At 45.7% G+C, this 19,743-nt stretch overlaps 2 protein-coding genes across 2 annotated transcripts; one reads left to right on the forward strand and one right to left on the reverse strand.

Moving 5' to 3' along the window:
* Positions 1-1,234: 1,234 nt before the first annotated feature.
* LOC117854073 (uncharacterized) lies at positions 1,235-1,925 on the reverse strand. The gene is made up of 2 exons (XM_034736351.2): positions 1,779-1,925; positions 1,235-1,635 (listed from the first exon to the last, which is right to left on the reverse strand). Exons 1-2 carry the CDS (start codon positions 1,863-1,865, stop codon positions 1,486-1,488), a joined length of 237 nt encoding a protein of 78 aa, XP_034592242.1. The 5' UTR covers positions 1,866-1,925; the 3' UTR covers positions 1,235-1,485.
* A 14,445-nt stretch (positions 1,926-16,370) lies between these two features.
* Positions 16,371-17,935, forward strand: LOC140222588 (uncharacterized). Its single transcript, XM_072293430.1, has 3 exons — positions 16,371-16,375; positions 16,627-16,909; positions 17,345-17,935. Exons 1-3 carry the CDS (start codon positions 16,371-16,373, stop codon positions 17,933-17,935), a joined length of 879 nt encoding a protein of 292 aa, XP_072149531.1.
* The last annotated feature ends 1,808 nt before the right edge of the window (positions 17,936-19,743 follow it).

Here is a 19,743-nt window from a genome sequence, read left to right on the forward strand (position 1 = left end):
GAAAAACAATGCCTACTGAAACCTGACAGAACCTTAGAACCAAAAAACAGTTGGCCAAAAATGACAGAAAAGGGAAAACAGCCACCAAAAGCAAACTACAAACTAGTCACCAATCAAACATGATGGAAACTATGTAACGGCATGGATGCACAGACACAGAACACCATTATTTAATTTAGAAAACAAATAATTATTTTTCCTATACTAAATTTCCTGTAAAGAAAAATAAAGGTGGGGAAGATTTTAAAATTATGAGAATTATTGTTTAATTATTCCTATTATTCACATCCTGAAAGTCGAAAATTTCAGGGTGTGACAGTTTCCTGGTCAACTTAAAGGTGGAGAGAGGTAGATCCAACTGGTCTAAAGGTGCAACTTAAAGGTGGAGAGAGGTAGATTCAACCGGGTCTAAAGGTGGGTTTCCTAAAGGTGGGTTTCCTGGATTTAAAGGTGGAGAGAGGTAGATCCAACCGGGTCTAAAGGGATTAAAGGTGGAGAGACTGAAGGTGAGTTTTCCAGGACTAAAGTGGTTGTGGGTTTCCTGGATTTAAAGGTGGAGAGAGGTAGATCCAATCGGGTCTAAAGATGGAGAGAGGTAGATCCAACCGGTCTAAAGGGATTAAAGGTGGAGAGACTGAAGGTGAGTTTTCCAAAACTAAAGTGAGGACTAAAGTGGTTGTGGGTTTCCTGGATTTAAAGGTGGAGAGAGGTAGATCCAACCGGGTTTAAGGATGGAGAGAGGTAGATCCAACCGGGTCTAAAGGGATTAAAGGTGGAGAGACGACTAAAGTGGTTGTGGGTTTCCTGGATTTAAAGGTGGAGAGAGGTAGATCCAACCGGGTTTAAGGATGGAGAGAGGTAGATCCAACCGGGTCTAAAGGGATTAAAGGTGGAGAGACTGAAGGTGAGTTTTCCAGGACTAAAGTGGTTGTGGGTCCTGGATTTAAAGGTGGAGAGAGGTAGATCCAACCGGGTGGATTTAAAGGTGGAGAGAGGTAGATCCAACCGGGTCTAAAGGTGGAGAGACTGAAGGTGAGTTTTCCAGGACTAAAGTGGTGAGTTTTCCGGGATTAAAGGTGGAGAGGCAGTTTTCCGGGACTAAAGGTGGAGAGGCTAGGTGGTGGAGAGACTAAAGGTGGGTTTAAAGGTGGGTTTTTCGGTAGTGGAGCTGCGTGTGAGATTTTAAAAATGAGCGGTAAGATCTCTAATCAGTAAGGATATATATCATAATATATTTAACAAAAGTAAGATGTTATTTGTGTATTTTTTTTGAACTGGATCAAAGTTACAGAGTTCATATAACCCTGTAAAACTTAGAGAAGTATTAAAAAGCTGAACTATGAACAAAACATATATCCACACCGAGCCTAGCTAGTATGGCTATATATGGCCCACAGCACAGGCGCACAGGTCGTATATCGTGCTCCGGGGTCCGGTCTCGTCCCACAGGCGGTGCAGTGGTTGCTCGCGTTCACCCGTCGTCGCCTACTCATCCGCCGTGTGCGTGACGGTTTTCTCGGGGCCACGGCCGGCCTTCTCGACCCTCTCGTCGGATTCGATCTCCAGCTTCCGGTCCTCCTTCCGCTCCTCAGCCTCCCGCTTCTTCATCGGGTCTCTCGTCGTCGCCTTCTCCACCTGCATCTTCCCCAACGCCATTTCCACGACTCAAAGATCAGCTGGTGCACTTGGCACAAACTATGCATGTGCAGGGAAACAACGCCATGTTACAGATGGATGGTGCGCGGGCGCGGCGGAGGGCAGTAAAGCGAGTGACGGACCTTCTCGCCGGCGGTGGCCTTGGCCTTCTCGGCGCCTGCCTTGGCGGACGAGGCGGCGTCCTCGACCATCGCTTTAATCGCAGACATGCTTCTGCCTTTGCTGGTTGGATCTGTAGGTGGAATTCTCAGAGGTGGAACGCTGCAGCTTAAACGGAACATGTATATATAATATATAAATTAAAAGGGCACTGCAGGTTTCCATGTGTGGACACACGCAGTCCCTCTGTCACACGGCACCATCTAGTTCGGGCACGTCGCAGGCCGGCAGGCGCACCGAGATCGGCCGCTAGGAAGCTACGTGTGCAGTTGAAACAGCTGCCATCTGACGCGTGGGGGTGCACGTGTAAGAGGAGAGGCTTTATTTTCGAGCATGCAGCTTTGCTTCCCTTCTTTATTGAACATCTCAATTCTCACGTGTCAAAAAGTTGAAACATTATTAATCCAAACATTGAGTATAGTGCTCATTCTGAACATGTCATCATATTCCTACAAACAAAACAACAATCTAGATTACTGTCAAATCGAAGTATATGAGCTTTTCAATTTATCTGTCAACACAGTAACCCTGTTCGAAAGTACATTGTTTAACTATGACAAGATTTTAATGAGTTGGTCAAAATACAAAAAAAATAGCCAAATTTTTCGAGCAGTATAGATGTGTGAGTATGTAAAAGTTATTTTCTAACCGGATATATAAAATAATAATTGTTGCGCTGAATTGTAATAAATTAAGTGGTTGACCTTCTCATAAAAATGGAGGCAATGCAACTGAAATGTTAACTTTGAATGTTGGATTTCAAATAAAAGGTTCAAGATTAGTTTGGTACCTTGGGATTTGTAAATTCTAAGTTACCTTATACCATGTTTGTGAAACAGGGTAAATGGAGACATGCAAAGAACATCAAACAAAGGTGGCGCCATCGAGCCCATCACTAATGATACGTTACTAATATCTTGTAAAAGGTCACAGGCAAAAAGAAAACATCACCTATGATATATTGTAGGTGACCGGCAACACTCAAAGCCCACCACCTTTCATTTTTCATGTATGACCTTGATATGCGTAGCACCAAGTAAATGATGCTCACCAACTTTTACTAGATTACACATGACAGGTTTTATTTTTTGACAGTGACTTGTAAATCACAATTGACAAACACCCCCTAATAGCAATAACCTCGCCTCTTCTTTATGTTCTATAAAACCTAGGAAGAAACCTCGGTCTCATGAACATCCTGAACTTTTGATAATCCTCATCCAGCATTCTGCTGCGTTCGATTTATAAGTCGTTGGCTCAAGTATAAGATAATAATAAAAATATAAGATATTTGGGGATGCAAAGATGAGGCAAATACTCATCAACAAGATAAAAGATTGAGTATGCTATTTTCTTGTGGGCCTGAATTCAACGTACTAAGAGTTTGTCTGGATCCATCCAAATGTTGTTTTTCATTTTATTCATCGTCTTTCGTTTCCATCTAAGGCCTTTTCGTTTCCCACATGGTGTAACAGCTCAACGATGATCATGAGCCAATTAAAATAACTCCCACAATTGAAGATCGAGATGTTACTGCCATTACAACAACAACACGGAGGAACATGTCAAAGGCATGGTAAAGTTCTAACTCAAATTCAAAATTCAACATGCCTTGAACATATTCCCTCTTGGTGTGGTTGTAATGACAACTATATCGGTAGCTTCAACTACGAGAATTTTTGTTTTGCTCATCTCATGATCATCGTCGAGCTGCTATATGTGAGAAAGAAAAAGTCTTTCACAGAAAGGAAAGGTGATGAATAAGAATTGGAGAAACATCTAGATGGATCTAGATAGACCCTTAGCATGTTTATATCGAGTCCTACAGATAACACCTGACTCAATCTTAGATCTTGTGTACACATTCATGCATTCTGGTATGTCCAGCACTTTCAAGCACATGTATGCTTCACGTTTACAGGTAGCATGCTTCCACCCTAGTTTTGTGAGGTAACCATATAGCACCTAGTGATGGATGATATGAATGCTAATAGGGCCATGTGCTCAGACACTCGATTGTCGAGGGTGCGCCCTGCACGTGGCAATAGTTTGCATACCACTGCACGAGCAGACGCATGCGCTTTAGTTCTGGGCAGCACCTATCATGTGCTGGGTGGCAAAAGGGTGCGTTTTGAGGAGCTCCCCCTCCCCTTATAGGGGCCAGGGACCGGCTCCAACTCCCCCAACACTTCTGCCACCTATAGTGGCTAGAGCCAGAGCCGGAGCTGGCGAAGCTAGCCAAACTGGTGGGAAGTTCATGGACAGCTGACTATAACTTATAACTTGTACGTAAAGTGAAATAAACATAACCTAATCTAATGCGCCAACAAATTCATGATCTGTGTCACTAATTACTAATTAGTGACATAGATCATGAATTTGTTGGAGCTCCATTGCCCTCACAATAGGTGATGCAACATGTTGAGTCATGTAAACTTACTGTGGACAGAGTTGCAGTGATAGAGAAGTCAACTACAACAAGTCAAGCAAATGGGCAGCTGCCAAGAGTGGGCACACTTGAAAGGAGGTGAAGCAAGTGGGCAGCTGCCAAGAGTGACAACAACATAATGGAAAATGCAATGAACCTGGTGACAAAAAAAATTATTGGAGTCAGGTACCTCTCCATCTTTCCCATCTTTTTGTGATCATGTTGTTTCTACTAGAATAGCTAAACTAGGTGTTTCTATGGGTAGAGATAATAGCTAGTGTTATTTCTTCTTTTATTACCTCTCTTAATAACATACAAATAGAATGCTTATGGTTTCGGCTAAAGAAAAAAGTTCTAATAACAGGTGTACCTCTCATAAGATTGACTTGGATGAGGAAGAAGATGATAGTTTAGATGCACTGCTTAACCACAGATGTGGGGATTTTGATGAGAGCGTGCATAATGAGGGATTAGGTCACATATGTTGTGAGCTTAAAGCCATCCCTCACAGAAAAAAAGTGTAGCTGCGGGAAATGTACAATGTGGGATTTACACCTGAAATACCTATTACTCCATCCAAGTTGATCGAGTCTCAAATGAAAGGGGTCCTCTGGAATAACAAAGGTCTTGGAGACTTGCCTAAACACTGTTATATGGAAAATATGGTAAAGGAAGAGCAAGTTGATTTTATTGCTCTCATGGAGATGGGTTGGGATTCCTAGATGCGACCTTAAGAAAATTGTGTTGACACGGCTGTCAGAACCTTACCATCATTGGTTGACTCTGGTCAAAAACCGGTGTGAACACCCCACATGGTCATTCTGTGGGAATTATCCTCGATGTTGACCTTAATGTAATGATATTGGAGCCATTGATGAAGAGGACTTTTAAGTTAAGTTCACGCTTTGTAATAAAAATGAAGACTTCACATGGTCGTTGTTTGCAGTATATGGATCTACACAACATCACAACAAGGAAAACTTTTTAACAGAATTGGCACATACCTGTAGTAAAGAAACACTACCATACATAATATGTGGGGATTTCAATATTATGCGTTGTCCTGGAGATAAAAACAAGAACAATTTTGAAGCAAAATGGCCAGATTTATTCAACATGGTCATCCAATCTCTAGAACTAAAGGAGATACAAATGACGGGTCACCAATATACCTGGGTGAGCAGCCAAGACAACCCAACATTTGAGAAATTAGATGGAGTCTTAATTAGTACAGAGTGGGAGCAAAAAAATTTCTCTCACAATAGTACAAGCTAAAGACTGAAGTATTGGCTCATACACCTTTATTATTAAATATTAGTGCTTCTTCTCATAGTAGACAACAACCTTTATTTAAATTTGAATGAGGTTGGTTAATAACAGATGATTTTTATGATTTAGTTGCTAATAAATGGTGAATGGAAATTGGAGGAACCTCTGCAATGGAAAAATAGCAGAATAAAATAAGGATACTCCGACAATTCCATAGAGCATGGGCCAAAAATATAGCAGGCCAAAATAAAAAATATAAGAAGATTTTAGTCTGAATGAATTATGAATTGGACAAAAAGGTAGAATTTTATTATTCTCTCTGAGCATGATCTAAATCTCAAGCGTTACCTCAACGAACGATTAGTTTACCTTTTGAGGGAAGAAGAGAATAAATGGTATGAGAGAGCCAAAACTAAAGACCTCTTGGAAGGAGATGATAACACCCAATTTTTTCATTTTGTTGCTAATGGTAAACATAGAAAACAACACATCTTCAAATTAGAACAAGAGGATGGAGTAATAGTGGGTGATGCCGAATTAAAATCATATATCACAAACTATTACAAAGGTTCGACACCACCAGAGGATAATAATTTTAGCATGGTTTAAAACTATAATCATGACATACCTTAGGTGACAGAGGAGGAAAATAATCTCCTCATAGTGCCATTCATAGAGAAAGAGGCAATGTTTCAAATGGAACACTACAAATCCTCTGGTCCGGATGGTTTCCTAGCTAAATTTTATCAATTGTTTTGGGATATTACAAAACCAGATCTTATGGTGACATTCATGGATTTTTATGAAGAACGTCTTCGGTTGTGTAGCCTAAATTTTGGAGTAATCACTCTTCTACCAAAAATAAAAGAGGCAAATAAAATACAACAATATAGACCCATTTGTCTACTAAATGTGAGCTCCAAAATATTCAGGAAGGTTGCTACAAATAGACTCATGAGGCAGCAAAGGATGATGGACAAATTAAAGGGGTGATACCCCACCTTGTGGAAGATGGATTGTCTATTTTGCAATATGCAGATGACATGATCCTATTCATGGACCATGATTTGGAGCAAGCTAAAAATATGACGCTAGTGCTTTGTGTCTTTGAGCAATTATCAGGATTAAAAATAAACATCCACAAGAGCAAGATCTTTTGTTATGGAGAGGCAAAACAGTATGAGAAAGAATATACAGAACTATTTGGCTGCGATTTAGGGTTATACCCTTTCAGGTACTTAGGTAACCCTATGCACTACTGTAAACTCTATAATGCAGATTGGACTATAATTGAGGAAAGATTTACACATAAACTAAATACCACGAAAGCTAAACATTTATCCTAGGGGGGAGGCTGTTTCTACTGAACTTAGTTTTGAGTAGCCTTCCCATGTTCATGATGTCCTTTTTTGAAATCCCTAAAGGTGTCCTTAAAAGGCTAGACTTTTATGGATCCAGATTCTTCTGGCAAGGTAACATTGATAAAATAAAATATCACCTAGCCAAATAGGATATCATGTGTCGTCCGCAAGATCAAGGGGGCTTGGTAATAACAAATCTCTATATTAAAAACAAATACATTCTTAGAAACTACAAGTTACTTAATGAAGAAGTCCCATGGCAAACTTTACTCAGAAATAAATATCATGGTTCAAAGTGTTTGTCTCAGATTCAAATTAAACCTGGAGACTCACATTCTGGAAAGGTCTATTAAAGGTCAGGGAAGATGTTCTGGGATGTGGAACCTTTAAGCTGAAAGATGGATCACAAATCAGATTTTGGAAGGACACTTGGGTGGGCTCTAAACCTTTGAACAATATTGTCCATTATTCCCACATCACCGTGGGAAATGTGATAAATCAAATGCCACTGAATATCTCTTTTCTAAGAGGTTTTGTTGGCGATAAACTTATAGCTTGGTATAACCTAGTAGCCAAAATTGCGCCTTACCAGCTCTCTTATGGAAGGGATATTTTTACTTGGGACATACATAGTTATGGCTATTTTATAGTACGATCTACATATCAGTATCTAATAAACCAGGGCAGCCCCTTCACCAATAAATTTATATGGAAGCCGAAGGTTCCGCTAAAAATAATGATTTTCCTTTGGCACCTTCAATGAGATGTGATTTTTACAAAGGACAACTTAACAAAGCGAGTCTGGTCTGAAAGTCAAAAATATTGTTTCTGTGATTGTAATAAAATAATTAAACATTTTTTTACAGTTACCATGCTAAGACTATATGGAGGATTCCCCGTACAGCTACTGGGCTGACCCCACCGAGGTTAATAACTCATATGCTTGGAAACTGGTTAACATGCATAAGAAAAAAAGAAAGATTATTGATTTTTATGGGGGGATGCTGCACTTATGTGGGATATTTGGTGTACTCATAACGACTTGGTTTTTGAGAAAAACGGTTTAGCTCTTTTATGTAGGCTATTTTCAGGGGAATGTATTGACTGTGATACTAGTCCCTATTACAACATGATAAATCAATGGAATTTGTCTGTTTGGCAAGCAAAGCGTTGGAAGTTATCGCTCTGGATACCTTCAGCAAGAATGGATGGAAAATAAATAATAGACTTTTCTTTTGATTATATCCTTTCATTTCTGTACGCATTTTCCTATTATTATTGATCAGCTTTATGAGCTGAAATGTTGTAAAAATTTGGCTGTGTTCAGTCGCAGAGGCCGAAAACATTCCTACTATTATCTAATGCGCAACTCTAGCACCGATACACTACTATTTTTGTCCTCTTCTCAAGCTTCTTGAAATCAATTCCCTCCTTTGTAGCATCATTTAGCTTTCTTCTTCCATGCCATAACTCAATCACAGCCTCCGATATCGCCTAAATTACTCACAAGGCTCTGCAATGTAACATCTGCCATCTTGTACTTTAGCAAGATCTAGGAAAGCTTCATATCGGTCATGAATCCTAACTTATGCTACTCGTACCGTCAGATAGAAGCAGCGTTCACTTGATCTATATGGGTTTCCACTAAGTTGTCTAGCCACTAAGGCTAGAGCCTAAAGCATGATGTCTAGGACTAGTAACTACACTAAGGATAAAGCGGAATGCATGACTACTAACACAGTGTAAAGGTAATAAGATTGCATGAATAAGAATAACTAGAAGCTAGTAACAAGATACATATAGTTTGCTAAATGAGATTATACCTGATGACTAATTAGATAATGCCCTAGAGCTCCAGATGTTCACCTCACAGGAAGATCAGCTGGCAGAATCATTCCCTGCACCTTAGATGGATCTGTTCAATAGCGCTTCACCATACTAGCGGTAGTCCTTGACCCTGTAGCCACTGGTGTGGTATCGCCTCCTACTTTAGGACTCCTCTCGACCCTCAATATGTGCTTTTGTCTTTGACCATAGGTGTAATGATATGTTTGGTGCCGAAAACCTCAAGTATTTACATATGTTGACGCCCTTTGTGAAACATAGATAGAACCAACCTAGATGTGACCTGGTGCATGGTGCTGGGTTGAGCAGACACCTCCTCGACTTCCTAGTTTGAAATCTTCCATGTACTGGAAGGTTTTGGTGAAGGCACATCCTTTTAAGTCGATTGGAGTCAAAATAGAAGTTTCATGGGTCTAGGATGGGCTAGCACTCACCACAGCCAATTCCATCTTTGGCCTTTTAGCCTCCATCTTCGGTGTACGATACACTTTTAATTTTCCAAGTGTTGTAAATTGACCTTGTTTTTTTATATTTTTACTTGATTTTGCAACATCCTCCAAAAATAGCAACACTTGTCATTTTTCTTAGTTCACATGCATAAAAAACATGCATGCATGAGATTAAGCATAATATTCAGAGAAACAGGTGCTAATAGGTTACAATAACTGGCACCAACATAAACCATACCATGCCAAATTCAAGTAAAAGAACCACACCAAAAATAATATGTATAATATCATAAAATGCAATAAGCTAGGCACATCCATTTGGCGAATAAGTATATGTCCTTACATTTTCACTAGTATATATCATTTTCTTGTGTTTAATATTGTGTATCTCATTCTTTATTTTTTGTTTCTTTAGAAGAGCTCTCTTCTGCCAATAATGCTTGGAGGACAATGTGCTTATCCACCATGGTAGATACTACCCGGATACACATAAACTACTACTCCTAGAAGGCATCTTAATCTTTATTAAAATACAAGGAAGTAGCACCTCAAAGAAAGGTGCTACTTGTTGAGGCACTACATTTAGCGTTTTAACCATTCATCTAGAGCATGCATCTATACATAGCATTATCTATACATTCATCTAAAGCATTCATTCATACCATTAATCACTCTATCAATAGAATGTATATTCATGTATTCATCCAATAACATATTTTTTCATAGCATTCATCCGTTCATATCCATAGTGTATGTAAATATTCATCTAGCATATATATTCATAGCATTCATCCGTAGAATCAGCAAGCATGCATCCAAAAATGTGAGACCTTATTAGGTTGTGGGGGGAGGATGGGGCTAGGTCAGCAATGAGGAGGTGGAGGGTAGGTGTGCCGATCGGAGAAGAGGAGGTGTTGGTCAAGATTGAGTTCGAACGAGTGGAGGCATATCGGTCAATATTGAGATCGGGGGAAGGTTACCATGTGGGAAGAGAGACCTAAGTGTCATGAAAATGGTTGTGCATGTGCACGACCTATTCCCTCCCGCATATTATCACTACATGTGGGTAATCAATCATCTAACAACAAACACACTATGCTGATATTCAAAGGCATGCGTCAAATATAAGATTACAACAACCCCAAAGATAGCACATGCTAGGCATGAATAAGCATTACAACATAGTATGCTAAGACCACGATCATATAAACAGGTGCAATGATAACATATCAAGATCTCACATCAATCCCTAGTACAAATAGAGACTTTACCCCTCCTCCCCCCACCCCCCAAAATTATCTTACACATGAAAAACAAATGGGGTTTGAGGATGCTAGAGGTCAAGAAGACCAAAGAGGATGACAATTAGGGGTAGGAAAGGCCCAGGCCAATTGGTTAGTGGTTTTTCATCCTCCTCCCATGGTCTCCCACGGCGCTCCCTCTGTAGATATGATTTCCTCTTGTGGTAGCGGTGGAATATCTAGAATGTGACGAATACAACATGTTGTACTTTAGGAGGGTATTTATACTAACCCTCCAAGTTAGTTGGAGGCATCTGTGAGTGAATGGTCGACGTAAAAACCGTAGGATCTCTGGAGACTTCATTCTTAAGGAATGGGAGCTCAATCGTAGCACAGAACAGGCAAGGCTGATTGGTCCATGGGTCCAAGCAAGTCGTCCTGAGCACTTTCTAGCTTACCCAGTCTTCATCTTCTTTGTTTGGGTATTCCTCAATGATCCTCGTCCAGTTATACATCAAGCTCTTATAAAATATCCTATTTTTATGTCGTATTTTCTATCAAAATACAACATGCTTTGAAACACAACACATGTGCAATAATAGAGTTATTTCACATGCTAAGTAGCGGGTTAGTATAATAACTAATCAAAAATCACCAGTTCAATAGTACCAAAAATGTTTCAATAACTTGCGTCAACATACACGAAGGAACAAAGGCTAAGCGTGACGTTAGCGGTGGATAGGTGGCCAAACCTTGTTAAGGCTAGGGCATTGAAGTGAGTTGAATGGATAATGCTCTGTGGACTTGTGATTTTGAAATTGAGGTGCATCCTAATATAGGGCAAGACTACGAAGGTTACGAGTTATAACTAAAGCCCATTATCTTTTAGTACATTACAGGTAAAGGACTTTAAGAATAATTCCTATCGCCTATACAATGTCAAATGTGGCAAGCCTTAGTAGGGGCCCGACATGGAGGCCTTACCAGTACATTGTGCCTGCCACCTATTATGCACTTTCACAATAGTGTTAGAACCAGATACATTGGCATTTGTATACTATAGATACAAGATAACAACGTATCCCAAGATTTGTATATACACTCTTTGATTGCATATCTAGATCACTTTACAATTTCTTCTCTTTTTTATAAACATAGTGACCTAGACATGTTATGCACATTTTTCTTGTCCTTCCTCCCTGCCCTTAGTTAATTACTGCTAACACTTTAACAAATGAATGAGTTATCTTTCCTAATGTAAGCAAAAGGCAACCAAGCATAGTTACTAGGACTAGTTCACTGGTTCATTGGTTCAACCGTTAGGAACCGGTTGAACCACTGGTTCAATAATTTTGAACAGTTCAATTGAACCGGCCACAAAAACTCTGAACCGATGCCATATACACTTACACAATTGATAATTAGCAATATATAGTTCACACAAATAACACAAATATATGGCCATAAAAGCTCCATTCAGATTTGAAATTGACATAAATACTATTTCCTTTCTTCATAGTCTAAAGAAGCATGGCAAATATATTACTAGAATACGAGAGCTAATAAAGAATTCCATCTTGCCAAGATCCTACTATGGCTAGATGTCCACTTTGGCATGATGTTTAATTCACACAAGCAGCCCAGTAATATACAAATTGATCCATTATTGGATGGACATTAGATATGACCATTCATGCAGTTGTGCCGTGGTTGTTGTGCCAAAATGAGCCTTTGCTAATTTCCGGTTTGCCCTTCACCCTGCCCTGACCTTCGCCCTCCGCCTGCTGCTGGTTAAGAATGGGAAGGGAATCAGAGTCTCAGGAACAAGAGGCCTCTGCCAGCGAAGGAGTAGCAGAGCATGACTGCAGGGATCAGGGGATGAGGAGCTGCAGCCGCAGCTGACGAAGAACAGGAAGGGCACAGGGCCACAGGGGATGGGGGAGGAGAAATAGCAGCCGTCAGCCCATTGCCTGCTCGTGATGCGTCGCTTGCCTGCTCACAAATCGTGATGCGCCGCCACCGCCGTGCAACCATGCGTGAGTGAGCAGCTGAGCGAAGCATAGAGTGCTTTGTCTGGGCCTTTAGTTGGACCAACGTAGGAGAGAACCTGAAAAAATCCAAGGCCAGAAGCAAAAACCATCCGGTTCGCCAGTTCTGATTGCAGTGAGGGTCTTTTAAGCAAGTCGAACCGTTGGAGGCTATGGTTCGGTCTTTTACCAGTCGAACTGCTAGTCTGGTCCGGTCCTAATAACAATGCAAGCAAGTAATTTTATTTGCCTTAATAATCCTTGTGCACAAATCTAAGATAACTAAGATTTGAAATAAAAGTGACTACAAACGTTTAAGGAAAAATATAGTTTTTTCAACTGCATTAGTATCAAAGTTGGACTAATCATTCTATAAGGCATGGAGCGGGAAATCCTATGGTGACATAGGCAAAAGGGGGCCAAATAGTGAAATTCATCACCTAGCCCTATATAAAGGAAATGGAAATACATGAAGGAATCATCACATTAACTATACAAAAAATTTGTAAAATTTATCTATTCACAAATGTTAATGCTACCTATCAGCAATTAGGCCACTGGAAAAAACAATCCAACGGTTTGTTGCTTCCAGTGCTCCCAAGGTGTTAAATGTTGTTCCTTCCTTGAGAGCATCGATATTCCGTGCACGTTGTGCGAGTTATTGCCGTTTTGCTTTCCTTTTAAAACCCAGGTCCTACTGCTTTCACCCTATATCTCCCTCATCATCACCATCATCCTTCCCCTTGCTCGATCACCTTCCTTGTTCTCATCAACCACAAAGCTGTGAACTCATTCCTATCCCCTCTCTTATTCTTTCATAGATCCATCTAGTGGTAGAGATGAATATCAAAGGTATCACCATCCACATCTGAATCTGATCTATGTGCATATTGATCTTCATATTTATGAGCATGAAAGCCATGGAGTGTGCAATGAGGTCTCCCAAGCTCATTATGTAAAAAAGATGAGGTCGCCCAAGTTTGGATAGAGCAATTATGTCATGTTTGGATCCCGTATGAACTGATCCAGTATGCTAACAACAGGTGTACTAGCTACCTTCCACTCCCAATCCAAGGTCCATGGAGCTCCAACGCCATTGCTACAAGTGGTAAGATCCTTGGTATTTTGTTAAACAGGTCATTTGATTTGTTGTGATAATGTTATCTCAATTTGTTATGAGCATTTATTCCTGCAATATTGTACTAGTGTGCAATAGTCAGTAAATGCAGCATGAATATTTTTCCACAGAAATATTAGGAAGCTTGTAACATTTTTAATTAGGTCATTATCATGCCAGCATTAAATTATACTAAATATTCTGGTCCATCTCTATGTTCTCTTGATGTTAGTTTCACTATGTTTTCTTTGTCCATGGGTTATATACTTTTTGTACATTCTTAGATATTGTTCCTGTGAAAGGATCATTTTTTTTATTTGCAACTGAAGGTTGGATATCTAATGCCGGATTCTCAATTCAACTATTTTGCAGCTATAAATTCATTGTTTTTTCGATAAAGGAATTTTTTATTAAATTTCAAGGACATTACACTGAGTTGATACAATGTCTTGAAATACTCCTAATCTCCGCATTGCGGGACGCACACAGCCTAATAAGAAGAGAGAAAACCCATAACACTTTAATGACAATCGATCCGTAGACTAAACCGCCACTCATGTGCCAGGGTAAAGAACTCCTTGACCACCTGCGCCAAATGTAACAATGCCGCAGCAACCAAATCTTGTGAGGCTGTTGTTGGCGGGAAATATTAACGATCTCCCCTAGCCTATGGAATCAACAAAACGTAAAGGCCCAGGCCCACCTAAGGTGGCAAGATTGCCGTCGGCCCAATATGGGAGGGAGAGGCCATGTTCCGCCTCGCCCGACCTAGAGTCCCGGGGTCGGACGTTCTCGACCCCTTGAAGACTAAACTCCGCCTCGCCCGACCCAGGGGACCAAGGTCGGGAGCGCCCGACCCCCGCCGCAAAACTCCGCCTCGCCCGACCCTGGGCGCGGGGGTCGGACTCGTTCGGGTCCACAAGACAAATATCCGCCGCAGGCGCAGATTGGAGGATCAGGGTGCTGATCTCGTGGGTCCCTCTATCGACCTCACCATAAATGCGCCGCGGCTCTGGCATGCAGAAAGGCGGTGGCGCCCCCAATGTAACCTGTCACGAATACCCATGCGCGACCGTGCAGCGCGAGCTGCAGTGGCCGCAGCTCTCTCTGATTTAACACAGGGTACTCATGGCCCGCGCCGAACGGCACAGGAGGGCGTTCTGCTCGTTCTCGCGCCCCGCGCTCCTGATGACAGGGATGCGACATCCGCGTCTCACGGGTGATCAGCAGGGTAACAGAATCGGCCATCCTCCCCGGCGGGCACAGATGCCAAGGCTGAACATCATCATCGTGCTCGGCAGCAACGGCGACCGGGGAGATCATCGACAGGATCTGGAAGAAACCGCCCTCCCTCGACGGACGCGCTGATAGGGGCCGGAGGCTGGAGCGAGGGGCGGCGGCCTTGGGTCCCTCTCCTTATGTTATATTTTACTTAGCTTATCTCTTTTACTTCTCCTCATGCCTGGCTCATTTGTAACCCCGAGCTCCCCCTTGCGCTATAAAAGGAGGACTGGGGGCCCCGAGATGGGGGACGCTCTCAAGCAAAGAGAACACAATCACACCCACTTAGAGCATTAGTGCACTCTCAAGAGACCTGGGATCAGCTCCCTCTCTCGCACTCCTGTAACCCCTACTACAGAACCCCACGTGGGTAACATGAGCAGCCCCGATACTGGACGTAGGGCATTCCTTTGCCCGAACCAGTCTAACCCCTTGTCTCCCACGCCACCATCCGAAGCCTTACGCGCATAAAAGAAATTTACTAGTCTAAGTCTTGATCCGCAAATCTTGACAACGACAGTTGGCGCGCTAGGTAGGGGACCTTTGCGCGTACATCTCCGGCTTCAGATGGCCAGCCACGACGCCAGCTTCGCTCCGGGCTCCCTGATTCACTTCGGGAGTCTGGACTTCCTCGCCACCGGGGAGGGGGTCGAGCTGATCCCTCTCCTCGTCTTGCCCGCTCGCCCCGCCATCCCCGGCTCCACCGCCGAGACAGCAGCGAGCGTCCAGGCGTGCACTGGAGGGCCTTCCCCAGGGGGGCGGCTCTTCGGGCTGCGCAATGCCGCGGTGACCTACGATCACCTCCTGACGCGGTCCATGACCGTGTCGCCCGCGAGCAACAAGCTCGCAGGCGTGGCAAGGACGATCTCCGACGCCGGCTCCAACAACGGGAGCCACCACCCCTCGCGCGAGTGCATCATGGCTGACGTACACTCCGAGGGGTCCAACGACGACGGCATCGAAGGGAGGCAGAGGACTCCCCCACCGCGCGCTGCGGCTACGACTGGGGCCCTTGGCAAGGGCCCTGTGCGACCTCGGTAGCCGGAGGCGCGCGAGGCGTCCTGCCAGGAGGTCGAGCACCCCCGCAACGAAGGCGGAGCACGACAACGGGCGCGCGACGTTCAGCAGCACATCTGTGCAGACGAAGAATGCCCTCAGCTCTTCGCTCGCGCCAGCCAGGACATCGCTGCCGCGGCAGCCCTACTCCGGCGACTCCCAGAGCTGGCGATGCCCGAGGAGCGACGGGCGCGCCAAGAGGTGCACAACCTGCTCGAGTGCGCCACCGTCCAGCAAGCGGAAAGCTCCGTATCCCGGCGACGTGGGCAAAATGCCAGCAGGGCAGTGCCCAAGGTGCCTCCGGAGAGGCTGGGGGAGTCTGTCCACCAGCCTCCTCCTAGGGCAAACCAGGCCGCGTCCGCTCGACGGACACCACCGCCTGCAGGAGGCGGGGCTCGATCCGTTCACCGACGTGTCGGCCCTGTCCGCGACGCCTGCGACACCTTGGACGTGCGGAGGCGCTCCCGTGCAAATAGGGAGGATGGGGTAGATCGCGGCTACCACGTCCACCGCGGTGGGTGCTACGACAGCGAAGAAGACCGTATCCCGAGCCCTGACCTGGCGGGGCCCCGAGCCTTCTCCGCGCACATCCTGAATGCGTCGTTTCCACCGCGCTTCAGGCAACCAACGAATGTGGCCAAATACTCAGGGGAGACGAACCCCGGGGTATGGCTCAGCGACTACCGGCTTGCATGTCAGGCCGGTGGGGCGGACAATGACTTGTTCATCATCCGCAGCCTTCCACTCTTTCTGGCCGACTCGGCACAAGCCTGGCTAGAACATATCCCTTCGGGTCAGATCCACTGCTGGAACGACCTGAAGGAGATATTCATAGGAAACTTCCAGGGCACGTATACGCGCCCCGGCAACTCTTGGGATCTCCGGAGCTGCCGCCAGGGATCAGACGAGTCCCTTCGGGACTACATCCGATGCTTCTCCAGGAAGCGCACTGAGCTCTCCAACATCGCGGACGCCGATGTCATAGGGGCCTTCCTGGGAGGAACCTCCTGCCGGCCCCTCGTCCACGAGCTAGGGCACCGAGGCCCGCGAACCACGGAGGAGCTCCTCAATATTGCCACCAGCTACGCCTCGGGCGAAGAGGCCGTTGGAGCAATCTTCGACCGCTCCAAGGGCAAGGCAAAGTGAGTGGAGGATGCTGACGAAGGCACCTCCAACCGCCAGCAGAAGAAGAAAGGCAAGCAGCGGCACGAGGCTCCCCTCGTGGCTGTTGTTGAGCGCAAGCGAGGATAGCCGCCCCCGGAGGGCACTCCCAGCTTCTTCGACAAGCTACTCGAGGGACCGTGCCTGAACCACGAGTTCCCCACAAAACACGCCTACAAGGACTGCAACCTCATGAAGAGGTACTTCGTAGACAACCCGGTGAAAGGCGACCGGAAGTGGAAGCCCGATGAGGAGAAGAAGGATGGCGAGGAGAAGGAAGACAGCTTCCCCAAGGTGGACGGTTGCTTCATTATCTTCAGCGGCCCGGCAGCGTACGACTCCAAGCGCCGTCAGAAGCTGGAACGCCGTGAAGTCTACGTGGCTGAGCCTACAACACCGGCTTTCCTTGATTGGTCGGGGTCCGCCATCACCTTCGACCGGTCCGACCACCCGGGACGTGTCCGGCATCCGGGACGCTACCCTCTCGTCGTCAACCCTATCGTCGGCACGACGCGCCTCACCAAGGTGCTCATGGATGGAGGCAGCGGCCTCAACATCCTCTACGCCAAGACCCTCGACGCCATGGGGATTGATCGCTCCCACCTCCGCCCCAGCAAGGCGCCGTTCCACGGCGTCGTGCCAAGGAAACAGGCAATGCCTCTCGGGCAGATCGACTTGCCCGTCACTTTCGGGACCCCTTCCAACTACAGGAAGGAGGTCCTTACTTTCGAGGTGGTAGGATTCCGTGGAACCTACCACGCCATCTTGGGGTGGCCGTGCTACGCCAAGTTCATGGCCATCCCCAACTACACCTACCTCAAGCTCAAGCTGCCGGGGCCCAACGGGGTCATCACCGTCGGCACGTCTTTCCAAAAGGTGTATTAGTGCGACGTAGAATGCTGCGAGTACGCTGCAGCCATTACCTTTACAGGAGATTTGGCGGTCCAGCTCGCGGAGGACACCGAGGACCAGCCCGACTCCAAGCAGTCGGCCACCTCCTTCGAGGCCACCGAAGGCGTCAAAGAAGTCCTCCTCGACCCCAGCAGCTCCGACGGTCGGACCGTGCGGATTGGCGCTACCCTATCTCCCAAATAGGAAAGCGCACTCGTCGACTTCCTCCGCGCGAACAACGACATTTTCGCGTGGAAGCCCTCGGACATGCCCGGCATTCTGAGAGAAGTCGCCGAGCACTCCTTGAACATCAAAGCTGGCTCCAAGCCAGTAAAGCAAGGTCTACACCGCTTCGACGAGGAGAGGCGCAAGGCCATCGGCGAGGAGCTCTAGAAGCTTTTGGCGGCTGGATTCATCAAGGAAGTGTACCACCTTGAGTTGCTAGCTAATCCTGTTCTTGTACGAAAAAAGAATAGGAAATGGAGGATGTGTGTTGATTATACCAGTCTCAACGAGGCGTGCCCAAAGGATCCGTTTCCTTTGCCACGCATAGACCATATAGTCGACTCAACTGCCGGGTGCGAAACCCTTTGCTTCCTTGACGCATATTCCGGCTACCATCAGATCACGATGAAAGAGTCCGACCAGCTCGCTACCTCTTTCATCACCCCCTTCGGCCCCTACTGCTACGTTAAGATGCTATTCGGCCTAAAAAACGCGGGGGCTACATTCCAGCGATGCATGCTGAAGTGTTTCGGGGACCTCATCGGGCGGACCGTAGAGGCTTACATCGACGACATCGTAGTCAAATCCAAAAAGGGCGACCAGCTTGTCCCCCGACCTCGAAATAGCCTTTGAAAGGCTGAGGGACAAGCGTATTAAGCTCAATCCCGAAAAATGCATTTTCGGGGCGTCGAGGGGCATGCTGCTAGGTTTCATCGTCTCTGTGCGTGGCATCAAAGCCAATCCAGAGAAGATAGCAGCCATCAGTGACATGGGGCCAATCCGAAATATAAAAGGAGTCTAGCGCGTCACGGGATGCCTGGCGGCTCTGAGCCGCTTCATCTCGCGCCTTGGCGAATGGGGGCTCCCTCTCTATCGACTTTTAAAGAAGACTGACCGCTTTGAATGGACCGTCGAGGCCCAGGAGGCGCTTGACCGACTCAAGGACCTCCTGAAGAAGGCCCCGATCCTAGTCCCGCCGACGGACAGCGAGCCCCTCCTGCTCTACATCGCAGCGACCACCCAGGTGGTTAGCGCGACCCTAGTGGTGGAACGAGAAGAGGAGGGACACGCCCTCAAGGTGCAATGCCCGGTGTATTTTGTCAGCGAAGTCTTGTCCGAGTCCAAGGCGCATTACCCGCAGATCCAGATGCTCATCTACGCTGTCCTCATCACGAAGAGAAACTGCGCCACTACTTCACCTCGCATCCGGTAACGGTTGTTTCGTCGTTGCCACTCGACGAAGTGATCCAGAACCAGGACGCCACGGGACGGATCGTGAAGTGGTCGCTCGAGCTCATGGACCAGGGCATCACCTATGCCCCCCGCACTGCCATGAAGTCCCAGCTACTCGCCGATTTTGTAGCAGAGTGGACGGAGATCCAAACACCATCGGCGCCGGAGAAGCAGGGGTACTGGACAATGTACTTCGATGGATCGTTGATGAGGGCCCGTGCTGGAGTGGGCCTCGTCTTCGTCTCTCTTCTAGGCGTGTGCATCAGGTTAATGATTCGCCTCCACTTCCCTATGTCCAATAATGTCGCTGAGTACGAGGCCCTCCTCAATGGGCTTAGCATCGC

Source organism: Setaria viridis, chromosome 4 (assembly GCF_005286985.2).
Source record: "Setaria viridis chromosome 4, Setaria_viridis_v4.0, whole genome shotgun sequence".
In the NCBI taxonomy this organism is placed as follows: Eukaryota; Viridiplantae; Streptophyta; class Magnoliopsida; order Poales; family Poaceae; genus Setaria; species Setaria viridis.